Here is a 13967-nt window from a genome sequence, read left to right as displayed (position 1 = left end):
TTAAAAAAGAGAATCTGTACTTCAGAGACACATTGAGATATTTGGGGCTCAAGGTTCATGTCTACAACCTGCTCCCATATAAATCAGAAAAAATAACACCAAGTATACTGAAGTGAGAAATACAGAAAATGCAGCAAAATCTAGTATCCTTAGAAAGGGCTCACAGGAACAGTAGTTTTGAAGTTCTTACATATGTTCTTTATGCTTAAACATCAGTTGGCTGAGTATGTGTCTCAATTCACATTTTTTTCTGTGAAAATCTTAAAAACCTTTACTCCACTGTCTTCCAGATTCAAGTACTAATGTTGGAGAATCTAATGATAATTTGGCATTCTTTCCATCTAACTAATGTAGTCTTTTTGTGTAGACGCCCAAAGTATTACTTTTTTAAAAATTTTAAAGCCCTAGAACATGTTTCAGTGGTGGCTGTTGTTTCAGCTTTTCTAAGCACACAGTGAACCCTTATAATACAAATGTTTATCTTTTAACATTTTCTTGTTTTTGTTTTTGCTTTTTTCCAAATAGTCTCCAGGTACTATTATTAATGTCCATATATTTATGTGCATATGCATATAAGATCTTCTTGTCACTTCATGAAATTTCTTTTATCTCTTTACTTGATTTGTTTTCACCTGTTCTTTTCCATCATTTCTTTCTTTCATGGTACTTTCTAGAGAGTCTACTCATTCAAGAACTTTTCTGATTCATCTTCATTTCTGAAAAATTTCTAATAACTTCCTCAAGTCTGTCACTTTTTCTTTTCATGACCTTCTATAGCATAGGAGCTTATTTCTAAACTTTCTAATTCGATCTATATTTTTTTCCTAACATACTGTTTAATTTTCCCAGCTCATTTTTTAGAAATCGGTTTCATTGTATCTCTGCTTTGAGACCAAAGTATCCTGCTACCTTCATTTCCTCAGATCTTTTATTCAGAAGACTTTTTTTTCTTATACGATCTTTCAATTAAATTATAGTACTTTCTATAAATCGTATCATAGTAGAAGGGGTTTTCCTATACTTGATCTGTAAAAAGACTAAGATAGCTTTCCTAGATTGAGTTGTAAGGTTTCCTCTTATGCTGTTACCACAAAGCATTCAAATCTATGGTACTTTAGCGTAACTACTTCCCTAAGATTTTCTAAGATCCGCCTCCTCCATGCCCCCTTGCCACAGGTATCTGAGCCTTTTCTCTTCTTTGCCTCCAAATTCCTACTCTCATCAACTTTTGTTTATTTGCAGCAGTTTCTTCTCAGTGTGGAGCTCTGTTCTTTGACTGAATATTTCTAAGAATCTCATCTCAGGAACCAGGCTGTCCCGGCCTCCCTCGTACTTTTGGGCAGCAAACGGTCTCATTTCAAACCCGATTAGCAGTTTGTGGACCACACTTTGAATAGCACTGCTCTAAAATACTCTGCTTTTTTAGAGAGGTGCTGGGTAGCTCTAGAAGAAGGCAGATAGGTATCACTATAAATGTATGATCTCTAGAAGCAAGTGGGCCTCACCAAGATCTGCAGTCATGCTACATTTTACTGGGAAATGCAATCCACTCTGAACACACAGACAAACCTTCTATATATACACCTATTCTTGCCTTCTCCCCTGTGGATAACAAAACCTCTCTCCTATCCAAAGTCACCAACCTCTCCACCTATGCCTTGGATCATTCCTAACCTGCCTTCTCAGAACCCTCACACACTCACTCACAAATCCCTTCTTTGATATGTTCAATAGCTCACTTGACTGAACTTTTTCACTTTCACATAAACATACTTAAGCCTTTCCGATTTAGGCAATAAACAAACCCTCCCTATCTCCCAATTTTTCTCCCCACGTATTTCCTTATCCCTTTAAACTTCTCCAGAATGGTCTTAACTGCCCACCCATCAGGGTATCCCCTTCTACTTCTCCACCAAAATATGCTTTTGCATGACTGCCATGTTTCTAACACTCAAAATGGTTTTGGCCTCTTATTTGACCTTGCAGGAACACCACACTGTGAAGCACCACTGCCTTTCCTTCCTTGCCTTCCGTGACACTGTATCTTCCTGGTTTTCTTTACCTATTCTCAGTCTCCTTTCTAGGTTTCCATCCTACATACCCATTACATGTTTGATTTCCTAAAGTCCTGTCCTAGGTAATCTACTCACTCTAATCTCCAGCGAAGAAGAGAAAGGAACAGAGGACAAAAGACCAAAAACGAAGGGTGGAAGAAGTGGGAGGAAATCTTAATACCAAAAGATAGGTGAGAAAGTGAGCTGAGAAAATGAGTAAGAGCTAACTTGCATACAACACACAAGTCAAGTATAGAAGACTGATGAGGACCAGAAGAAACATAAATCAACATGCACCAGTACAGAGACAGACACTAGGAATGTCATGTGCTAGAGGCTCTCCTCCTGGTTATCCTTAATGCTGAATATAGACAGTCAAAAGATCCCAGAGATCCTTGATTTATTCATAATCAAGGTAAAAATAGAGATCGTCTGGTAGTTATGATTCCCAATTATTATAAATGACAGTTTTCTTTTAAATTTATTGTATCATGACAAGAGTACCTATGGACTATGTTATTTTAGAAGAAATCAGAATAAAGTTTTCTTAGGTATCCTCTATTTTTACAACTTAGAAGAGGATATGAAAACCATTTTTTAAAGATGAAGTAAACAGAGAAAAACACTGAGGCAAGTCAGCTGATAGATATATTCACATGTTGTCTTAAAAACAAGTATTTGAACATGCACCTATATATTTATTTATTATGTATATATACTACAAAACTAGTGTACCCCGTATATAATATATGACACAAACAAGACATTTTGGAAGACTAAAATCAGGGTTAAATATTTTTAAATACCTTGCTAATCACGATAGCTTCATACCAATATTCTCTAATGGTACAAGATACAATACACACTTAGGCGCAGTTTGCCATTAATATAGAGGATGTCAGTCATTTTCAAAGAGTCTTCTCAATAATTCTGAAACTTTTAGGCCCAATTATTAGATTTGGTTAGAAAATCACTTCTGTTAACCTCACAATAAGACTGATAAAGAACCTATGACAGGGTGCCTGGGTGGCTCAGTGGGTTAAGCCGCTGCCTTCGGCTCAGGTCGTGATCTCAGGGTCCTGGGATCGGGTCCCGCATTGGGCTCTCTGCTCAGCGGGGAGCCTGCTTCCTCCTCTCTCTCTGCCTGCTTCTCTGCCTACTTGTAATCTCTCTCTGTCAAATAAATAAATAAAATCTTAAAAAAAAAAAAGAAAAAGAACCTATGACATTATCAGTTCTGCCACTCCAATGCTTTCATACTTTCAAATTAGTATTATCTTTATCATAGCTGAAAATGAGACTTCAAAGATTCAGATAATTTAGGGCTGCTAGAAAATCATGACTCCCATCAAGTCCATACACCTAATAAAATGAAAAACAAAATGGAGCAGCAACAATTATAGCTTTCTATAGAAGACAGATTTCCTTGCTGGCTAAACCACCACTGACTGCATATTCAGGTGCCAGGAAATGACAAATACCTATCCCTGTACATGACACTAAAGAAGTCATCAAATATGGGAAGCCCTGAGGAGCTTTCTTTATTTTCCTAAACTGCAGAGGAGCCAAGTTATCAGCATCCAACCTTGATGACAGACTTAAATGCAACTCTCTGTTCTATTAATTGAAGCTGGGGACCACTTTTTATTGCATTACACATGTGCCCTACATCCTACAACTTAGGGATTCTCCAGGCTGCTGAAACTGAGGGGCTTTTTCAAGTGGCCTCCATATGGGAATTTCCCAGGAACTGAGATTACAGGGTTTTTTATGTCAGGGTCCTGGTAAGGGCTTATCATGATCTTCAATTTTTGTCAGTCATTTTAGTTAAAAATAGAGGTTACAAACTATAAGCCAACTTATCCAAGAACATGTAAATTGTTACAATACATGTCTATGTGTGCTAGGGGTGGAGTGGGGATCATAATAGGGTCTGCAGTATAGAAATCCTACTACCTCCAGAGCAGCTGTGTAAAGTTTGGTTGTACAGCACAAGGGACTACTTAATTTAAGAGGGCAAATAAAGATTAATATGCATTCTACTTCTTATGCCATGTAGTTGTTGGTGCTACATATGCCAAGAGGACAGGTATTCCTAACTCTGTCAAAGATACCTTTTGGACTTGCAGCAGCCCTCATTCCTCCCCCTTAGAATACTCTGTATGCTATATGCAAAATGTAGCCATTTGACATGCTTATTCATGTGACCATTAATGCTTATTCATGTTTATTATCCATGCTTATTCATGTGACATTCCACTTATCAAGTACTTTAAAGCTTAACTTTAAAAAGTTCTAATGTTTTCTTTCAACTCAATGAATTATGTTACCTCATAATGTGTGACACACATCCCATTCTGGAGACTACTGGTCTGGTATGTACTTGAAAATGAAGATGTAAATTTGAGAAAGGGGTCAAGGTTATAAGAAGAAATGTAGGGCTCATGCATTTAGGATGATAGTTTAACTTGGTGAGACCTAGAGACACAAGAACCAAATTACCCACATGTAAGTATATTAAAAAGGAGCAATGCAATCTAAAAATGGTATTTTGACATCAACTTTCCACCAGGACAGCGTAACCAGTAACAAGACAAGTTTGTCTACCATAAACAACTGTATGTAACTGGGAAGAATACATGACGCATCTGTCTTCCGGCATTGGACAACTGGCAATGAGGACTGTGATCCCTGAAAAAGGGGACATTCAGGAGGTGAACTCTAAGATGTCCTGATTCTCTGCCTGGGGACCATTTCCCAACCATAATGTAGGCAGCAAGAGCCTAAATAGAACATAGCTTAAAAAGCCTGAGAAAGATCTAGGGCTTGAAACAAATTAAACACCGAACAGAGGAGAGCCCCAAATAGTGAGGGTGCCCGCTGTCTCTCCAGGGTTTCTCCAAGTCCTTGGCTGAAGGATACCATGCATGTGCACAGCAAGACTTTGCGAAGCTTACCAAAGAACAGTAGCTAAGGGATTGAGAAAAACAAAGATACTAGAGGCCCAGGAGGAACAAAGAGAAAAAGTTTTAAAAAGTAGCCTTAAACTTGACCATACTAATAATTACTTAAAATGTAAATGGTTAAACAATTAAAAGCAAAAATTTATAGGTTGGATTTAAAAAGCAAGACACTACTATTTACTATGTACAAGAGACCTACTTTAAATAGAAAGGTTAAAAGGTAAAAGAATGGAAAAATACACCATTCAAACAGAGGTAGAAAACTGGTATAGTTGTATTAACCTAAGACAATGAAGACTTCATGAAAAAGTAGTATGAGAGAGAAAGAACATTTCATAGTGTTCAAAAGGCAGACAATCAATTAGATAAAGCTTCAAAATACTTGCAGCAAAAATCAGCATTAAAGGAATAAAAAGGTCAACAACCATGAGATTTTAACATTCTTCTCTCCATTACAGATAGAACAATTAGAACTACCCCCCTAAAAAAGAAAACCAAACCAAAACAAAGATTTTCACAACAATCTCAAACAACTTGACCTAACTGACATGCACAGAACTACACCAAACAACTATGGATATAATTTAAATTATTTTCAAATACACACAGACCATTCAATATACAATACAATATATTAGGAAATCAAATGTCTCAATAACTTTAAAAGAGTGAAGTCTTACAGACTTAACAAAAAAACAGTATTTTTTTCTTGCTACAATGGAATAAGTGATACAGAAAATCCTCAAATAACTTTAAATTCTTTTAAAGATTTTATTTATTTGACAGACAGAGATCACAAGTAGAGAGGCAGGCAGAAAGAGAGGAAGAAGCAGGCCCCCCGCTGAGCAGAAAGCCCCATGGGGGGGCTCAATCCCAGGACTCTGGGATCAGGACCTGAGCCCAAGGCAAGGGCTTTAACCCACTGAGCCACCCGGGCGCAACCCCCTCCCCCACCCTGCCTCGAAATAACTTTAAATTAACACATTTCTGAGCAATCCATCAGTCACAAAAGAAATCACAAGAAAAATTTTAAAATATTTTAATAGAATGTTAAAAACACAAAATTTGTTTGAGGTGGCCAACGTGTGTGCTTAGAGAGAAAAACTCTACCCTTAAAGCAGAGACAATAAGTAAAATTAACAAAGCCAAAAGTTAGTTGATAAGCCCTTAGGAATAGCAAGCAAGAAAAAGAGCAAACACTACAAATAGAAACAAAGGAGGTCCGGGACATTGTTCAGGCCCTGAAAACATTAAAAGGGAAAGGGAATGTATGAACAAATATATGCTAAAAATGTACCAATTAGATGAAACAGAAAATTTTCAATTTATCTAAACGGATTCATGAAGAAATAAAACATCTGAACAGCCCTTTATCAAGTAAAGACACTGAATTCCTAATCAAAAACCTTCTCATAAATAAAACTCTAAACCCAAATGGATTCATTGAATTCTGTCAAATATTTAAAGAATTAATAGTAATTTTACAAAACCTTTTTCAGAAAACTAGAGATGGAACACTTTATATAGTTTTTGAGGCCAGTTACTACCCTGATACCAAAATCAGATAAAGATACAAGAAAACTCTTATCACCAATATTCCCCAAGAACATAAAAAGTCCTTAAAATATTAGCAAATCAAATCCATAAGTACACAAACAGGATAATACATGGTGACCAAGCAGAGCATATCCCAAGAATGCAAGATAGGTTTAACATCTTCATGACATTAACAGAAAAAAGGTGAAAACCCAGATCACCATTTTAACAGATGCAGAAACTGCATTTAACAAAATTCATCATCCAACACAATTAAAATCCACAGCACACTATGAACAGAAGGGAGCTTCTTAATTTTGATAATAGGCAACTGTAAAAAGCTAATAGTTCTAACATATGATGAACAACTAACGTTATCCTCCTAAGATCAGGAATAAGGCAAGAATGTCACCTCTCATTTAACAGTGAAATTAAACTTCTATTCAATATTGAACTGGAGGTCCTATTTAGTTTAATAAGGGAAGAAGATAACAGAAATTAGGAAAGAAAGCAGTAAAACTATCTACCTGTGAGCAACAGGATAGTCTAAGAAGAAAATCTTAATAGACAAAAAAAACTATGATTTTTAAAATAAAAACTCCTAAGATTTAATAATCGAATTTAGAAAGATAATGGGATACAATCAATAAACAAAAGTAAATTGTATTTTAGCTATCAACAATTGGAAATGATATTTCCTAAAAATACCGGTATCATTAAACAACATCATAAAATATTTTTGGAATAAACTAAAATACTGTGCAAGACTACTATGATAAAATAGTGTTGAAAGCAATTAAAGATCTAAATAGGAGATAAAACATGTTTATAGATAGGAATACTCAATGTTGTTAGATCATTCTCCCAAAGTAGTATCTGGATTTAATGCAATTCTAATCAAAATCGTAGCAGGCTTCTGTGTAGAAATTAACAAGATGATTCTAAAATTTATGAAGAAATGTAAAGGACTTCAAAGAGCAAAACAATAACAAAACTGTCCAACTGAAAATTTACTTTAAAAGCTATGGCAACAGGGGCACCTGGGTGGCTCAGTCGGTTAAGCGGCTGCCTTCGGCTTAGGTCACCATTCGAGGCTCCTGGGCTGGTGCCCCACACCAAGCTCCCTGCCCAGCAGAAGTCTATTTCTGCTTCTCCCTCTGCATCTGCCCCTCCCTCTGCTCATGCTGCCATGTGCTCTCTGGTGCTCTCATATAAATAAATAAAATCTAAAAAAGAAAGAAAGAAAGAAAGAAGCTACACCAATTAAAAAACAACAACAAAAAAACAAAAACAACAACAACAAAAAAACCCACTTATTATTGACCGGATAGCTCAAAAGAACAGAAAAGTGTATAGAAATAGAGCCAGACATATATGTTAAACTGATTTTTAACAAAAATGCCAAAGTGACATAATGGGAAAAGTACCCTTTTCAATAAATGGTACTTTAACATATGGTTGAAAACATGAACCTCAACTCTTATGCCTCATACAAAAATTGCTCAAATAGATGATACATCTAAATATAAAAACCAAAACTATAAAAGTGCTGAAAGGACAAAGTCTTAGTAAACTTAGGGTAGGCAAAGAATTAACTATAAAAGAAAAAAAAATGACAAATCAGATTTAAGTAAAATTTAAAACTTCAGCTCTTCAAAAGACACTATTAAGAAAATGAAGAGGCAAGCCACAGATGTAAATATGTGCATGTATCATCTAACAAAGGACCAGATTATAGAATGTATATCAAGAATATTTACTTTTCAATAATGTAACCAATTACATAATTTTAAAAATCTACAAAAGACAAACTGAAATTCTACCAAAAAGCTGTAATAACTAATAAGCACATCATTATTCATCAGGGAAATGAAAATTAAAACCATGAGACTCCCCTTTGCACATACTAGAATGAATAAAATTAAAGACTAACACCCAAACTGGCGAGGATATGAACCAACTGGAATTCTCAAACGTTGCTGGAAGGAATGCAAAACAGTACAACCAGTGTAAATACACATTTATGATGCAAACAAGAAATTCCAATTCTAAGTATTTACTCAAGGAAATGAACACATCCACATAAAGACTTGTCTACAAATATTTGTAACAGTTTTATTCATAATAGCCCCCAATTCAAAACAATAGTATAATTTCCATTAACAGGTGAATACCATATATAGAACTGTTTATGTACAAAACTGGTAGGCAATATGGATCTGTCTCAAATACTATTAATTCTCTGACATTGTATCTTGTATTCACAAGGTGATTTATACCTCTCACCAAGAACCCCAAAAAATTATATCCCAGAATTGACAGTTACATGTTATAGACTGCCAGTTAAGAAGTGTAAGAAAACTGGGCACCTGGGTGGCTCAGTGGGTTAAAGCCTCTGCCTTCGGCTCAGGTCATGATCCCAGAGCCCAGCATCGGGCTCTCTACTCAGTGGGGAGCCTGCTTCCTCCTCTCTCTCTCTGCCTGCCTCTCTGCCTCCTTATGATCTCAGTCTGTCAGAAAAATAAATAAAATCTTAAAAAAAAAAGTGTAAGAAAACTGATGGATTCCTATTTTTTACTCTCCATGGGCAAATAATGTGACCCTTTTCAAGAGTATGCCCAGTATTCTTGTAAAAATAGCTTAGGGTGAGGGAATGGGGTAACTGGGTGATGGGCATTAAGGAGGGCACATGATGTGATGAACACTGGGAGTAACAGGCAACCAATAAATTATTGAACACTACACCTGAAACTAATGATGTACTATATGTTGGCTAATTTAATATAAACAAAAAATTTAAAAGGAAAAAATAGCGTAGAGCTTGCAACTCTTACTGAACACTACACGAATGCCACAAAATATTGCACAATGTTTAACACTTCTTTAAGATCAGTTCGTCTTCTGACTTCAGGTACCTATAATGTACCTAAAGAAAATCTATTTTCTAAGCTCTTCCCTCTTTCCTGGATATAACCTCACACTAAGAAAATGACAGTCACACTTGAGGTAGTCATCCAACTTTTAGCATGTGGTCACTCAACCTCATTCCTTCCAACTGGCAGCCTTACAAAGGACAGTTTCAACCCATGTTCTCAATGAAGTGTTGGGAACTAGCATAATTGTGTCTGAGCATTTATAAATTATAATATATATCTTTTTGTTATTATAAGTGAGCCTTATTTCTTTTTCACAAAAAATATTTTAGAAGGATTTATTTTCTATGAATTTCATTTAGGATTAACAGGGAGCACCAAAAATTACTAAATAGAAAAATTCGGCCTGATAGTAAACTATTATTCTATACCTTGAATTTTGGTCTTAATTTCCTAAAGAATCCTCTTATGATCATTTTATTTTGGAATATAATACTGCTTGAACTAAAGAAATACTAGGGTTTAATACTATACTCTAGAATTCTACAAATACACCAAGCTCTCTGGAGGGTGGGCCTAGAAATCTAAAATTTTTTAAGATTTTTATTTATTTCAGAGAGAGAGTGTGGGTGAAAAAGCAGGGAGGAGGGGCAGAGGAAGAGGCAGATGCAGGCTCTCTGCTGAGCACAGAGTCCGCTACCCCGTAGGGGCTAGGATCCCAGGATCCTGAGATGATGACCTGGCCTGAAGGGAGACACTTAACCAACTGAGCCACCCAGTCACCTCTAGAAATCTAAATTTTTAACAAATACACCAATGACAAATTTGTAGTACAGCTACAAATTTGAAAACCACTATCTAAATCTAAAAGGGAAGAGTGTAACTACAACATGATTATGGCCTCCACAAAACTTGTTTTGTTTGACCTATAGAATGGGCCTGTGTGCATGTTTATTATTTTTATTTTTTTTAATTTACTTGCCAATATCTAATACTAGAGAAAGCTCTCACAGAAATCTGGGCTTCAGACTTCTCATTAAGAAAAATTATATATATATATATATATATATATATATATATATATATATCCTTTAATACTGGTCCTCCCCTCTCTTGCATGACAACCTGCTGGAGCTTAGTTTGCTTCCTCTCCCTTTCCCTTTCCCCTCATTCCTATTATTTCACCCCCAAGATCATAGGTCTCTAACTCAGATAGTTAGCTTAGCTCCTGCAGGTATTAAAGACTGACCCATAATGACTATCCAGTTTCATTAGGAGAAGGCAGTACAGGTGATCAAATGAACCCTATATATTTATAAAATGTACTGGCTCAAGTTTTACTTCAGCTAGTATTAAAATAAGTTTGCAAGGAGAGAAGGGAGAATATATTCAAGTCGGTAAGATTCAGGATAGATGTATCTTTAATTTATTGAACATAACCCTAACTTCTCTTGTACTATATTTAAAATACCATTGTTAGAGACTTTGTCTTTCTTAGTATAAAAACAAAAACATTACCTTCTAATTTAAATGCTTTCTTGGAACTCTTGCTGATAATACAAACACTAAGATAAAATACACTGAGAGACTAGAATTACACAGAACATTTTGAGAAATCTGAAATTGAAAACATGTTTTCAGAGTTATTATTACCCATGTTCTCATTCATTCAGGTCTAAGCATCATGGCCAGGAATATGATAAGTCTTAATTCTAGAATTATGCAAAACCCAGATCCTAATCGGCTACCAGCCTGCTTGACCAGTTAAAATATAAATAAAAGAAACCTTAAAATGTGTCTAAAAATTAAGAACTAAGATTGAAGTTTCACTTACACGAAATTTCCACAGGTGAGCCACATCAGAGAAAACAGTGTGAAAGATCTGAGACTTCAGCCTACTTGCAAGCTAGCTTACCATCTGGTACAAGATACAAAGACTCAGGGATGAGACAAGGGGCAGTTTATTAGTTACTCGCAATAACATAAGCCAGAGCATCAACATTTTTGCACTGGTTGCCAGAATTCCATTTCCCACCAGACAAGGTGAAAAGGGCCAGCTGACACCTGCAGAGGAGTGGGTTGTGTTACACAGGAGGACACCTAAGCTTAGAGAAGCCCAATCTTTTATCATGGGCAGTAAGCATGCCGGCCTTTAACTCCAGTAGACATTAACTGGACCGAGTGCATGCCTGATCTTTGCTCTGGTGGAAGACACTATCTCTATCTTTCAAGGCTGATCCTTACAGAAACATCTTCTAAAAATAGAAACAAAGGGCAGTCAGTACCTCCCTGGCATGACCTGCAGAAACTGAGCGACCCATGGAAAACTGGCTCCCTCAACTAGATACTGTTTGTAACATATAATCAAATGAAGAGTCTAAAACCACTATTTATGCATCAATTTTATATATACACCTTGACCCAGCTTCAATTATTTAATCAGCATTTTATCTCGAATCAACTAGACCCTCTAACAAAGTATGTATTAAAAATGAATTATTCCCTTTTCCAGTTACTTTCTATTTTTAAAAAAAGGGGTGCTCCAATATTTGCACTATTACAATTTAAAATCCTCAAGCATTCTTCCAGAATAACTACTGTACTTACTTCGACTAACTTTAAATGTTTCAAACCTGTTAACGTTAGCAAAGGGAACTACCTGTCAAAAGTCTCATTATACCGTAACAAATACCACAAAGAGAACAGCAACTTCAACATTTCTAGCTGTCCTCTAAGAAATACAAGAAAAGCCTGCCCCCCAAGTCACTTTGTTCTGTTTCTCTTTACCCTTTACCGTTTCAAAAGAAAATCTTCCAATGAGAAAAGACAACAAAATGCCGTTTCTTTTGGTTCCTTTGTCCCTAGCAGAAGGGAGTAAAATCGGGGACTCGTTAAGGTAAAGAACCTGAAACAGGCAAGATAGTAAACAGACGGCATCCGACCTGTAATCAATCACCGAAGAAAGTCACCATCACTTCATCTTCATCCCTCCCTTCCCCCCCTCCAGCTCAAATAACGTGGGTATACACGAGATGATTAGGATCATATGGACCCGGACAAAGCTCTGGGCAGGCAGAGGGTAGCAGTTAACAAGATGCAGTCGGCAAAGAATCCGAGATACCCACTAGAGCCCACTCCAACAGAGGTTTTCAAAAGTGCGGGTCGCCCGGGCCACCCAACCCCGGAGGAGAACGCCGAGCAGCAGGAGGAGCGGCAGCGGCGCCGCCAAGTCCTCGGCACCCGTGGAAGTTGCTCGCGGGGCGCGCGGCACGCCGCAGAGCGCGCGGGCCCTCCATGTCACCGCCGCCAACACAGACCCTCCTCCTCGCCCCTCCCCCGCCGCGCACCCCGGGCGGCGGCGACATGACAGCGGGTCGCGCCGCACAAGGGCGCTCGCCTCCCCGAGCCCCTCCCCGGGCTCCCCCGCGCCCACGGCCGGCTCTCACCTTGGGTGGCGAACGGCGAGGAGCCGCTGACCGGCGAGCCGGGGGCGGGGACGGGCGGCGGGGTCTCGGCCGAACCCAGCATGGGCGCGGGCAGCATGAGGTAGCGCTGGGGCGCGGGCAGGCAGCGCTGGCAGAAGGAGTGCAGGCAGGGCAGCAGCTTGGGCGCCCGGCTCTGGATGTTCTGGTGGCACACGGCGCAAGTGTCCAACAGGTTGAGCCGGGCCGCCTCGCCTCCGCGCTCCGAGTCGGGGCCCTGCCGACTCTCCGCCTCGTTCTCCCCGCTTGGCGCCGCCGAGGGCCCCCCGGCGGCCGCCGCCGAAGCCGCCGCGGCCGCCGTCGCCGCCTTCTCCACAGCCACCTCCATTGTCCTGCCCCCGCCGCCGCCGGGAAAGGGGGAGCGCGGTCTCCGCCTGCCGCCGCCCCCGACGACCTCCTCCGCCTCCTCCTCACAGGCCGCTCGGGTGACCCGCGGGAGAGGGAGGGAGGCCGGGCCGGGCCGAGGAAGCCTCCTCAGGCCCCGGGGATCCGCCTCCCGGGTGGCGCGGCCGGAAGAAGGGGATCTGTCAGCGGGAACCGTTCCTCGCACCGGGAAGGCTGCGCCCCGTCCGCTTCGCCAACCGCTGCGGCGCTCGTCGAATCCGCCCAGCCCGCCCTCGTCTCCCCGCCTTTCTCCCTGGGCCCCCGGCCCACCTCAAGCCCCGCCCCCACCCACCCTCTCCCAGCAACTGAGGCGACGGCAAGGAACGCGCCGCCCAATAGCCGCCGCGCCTGGCCAGGGGGCGGGGCCTGCCCGAGCCCGCGAGGCTCCGACGGCCGCGGCGGGAGGCTGGGAGGTGGGAAGGCGCTTGCCCAGCCCCGCCCCCACCGAACTCCTAGAGCCGCGGCTTCTGATTGGGCCTTTGTGTGTGTTTCGCTCCTCTGAAAAGATTAAGGGATCATTTGTTAATGACAGACCGACTAATTCGGTCCGCCTGTGTTAGCCCCTCCTATGGGGCGGAGCTCCACCGTGTGTACTCAACGCGGTTAATTAAGTAACTGCTCCGAAAAGTCTCGTTTTACTGCTGAAAGACCCGGGTCCGGTAGGAAGAGTAAATA

The 13967-nt window shown here is 39.9% G+C and overlaps 1 protein-coding gene across 4 annotated transcripts in view; it reads right to left on the bottom strand.

The window, feature by feature from the left end:
• TRIM24 (tripartite motif containing 24) overlaps positions 1 to 13569 on the bottom strand; it is a 95823-nt gene extending 82254 nt beyond the window's left edge. For all 4 annotated transcript variants that reach the window (XM_059171962.1, XM_059171963.1, XM_059171964.1 and 1 more), the window contains exon 1: positions 12873 to 13569. In XM_059171962.1, coding sequence (XP_059027945.1) covers positions 12873 to 13236 — 364 coding nt within the window. In that variant the 5' untranslated portion in view covers positions 13237 to 13569. The remainder of the gene's footprint in view (positions 1 to 12872) is intronic.
• Positions 13570 to 13967: the final 398 nt, after the last annotated feature.

The sequence above is a fragment of the Mustela lutreola genome, chromosome 4, assembly GCF_030435805.1.
Source record: "Mustela lutreola isolate mMusLut2 chromosome 4, mMusLut2.pri, whole genome shotgun sequence".
Lineage (NCBI taxonomy): Eukaryota > Metazoa > Chordata > Mammalia > Carnivora > Mustelidae > Mustela > Mustela lutreola.
The sequence above is the reverse complement of the archived record's forward strand: the minus strand, read 5'-3'. Positions and strand labels throughout refer to the sequence as shown.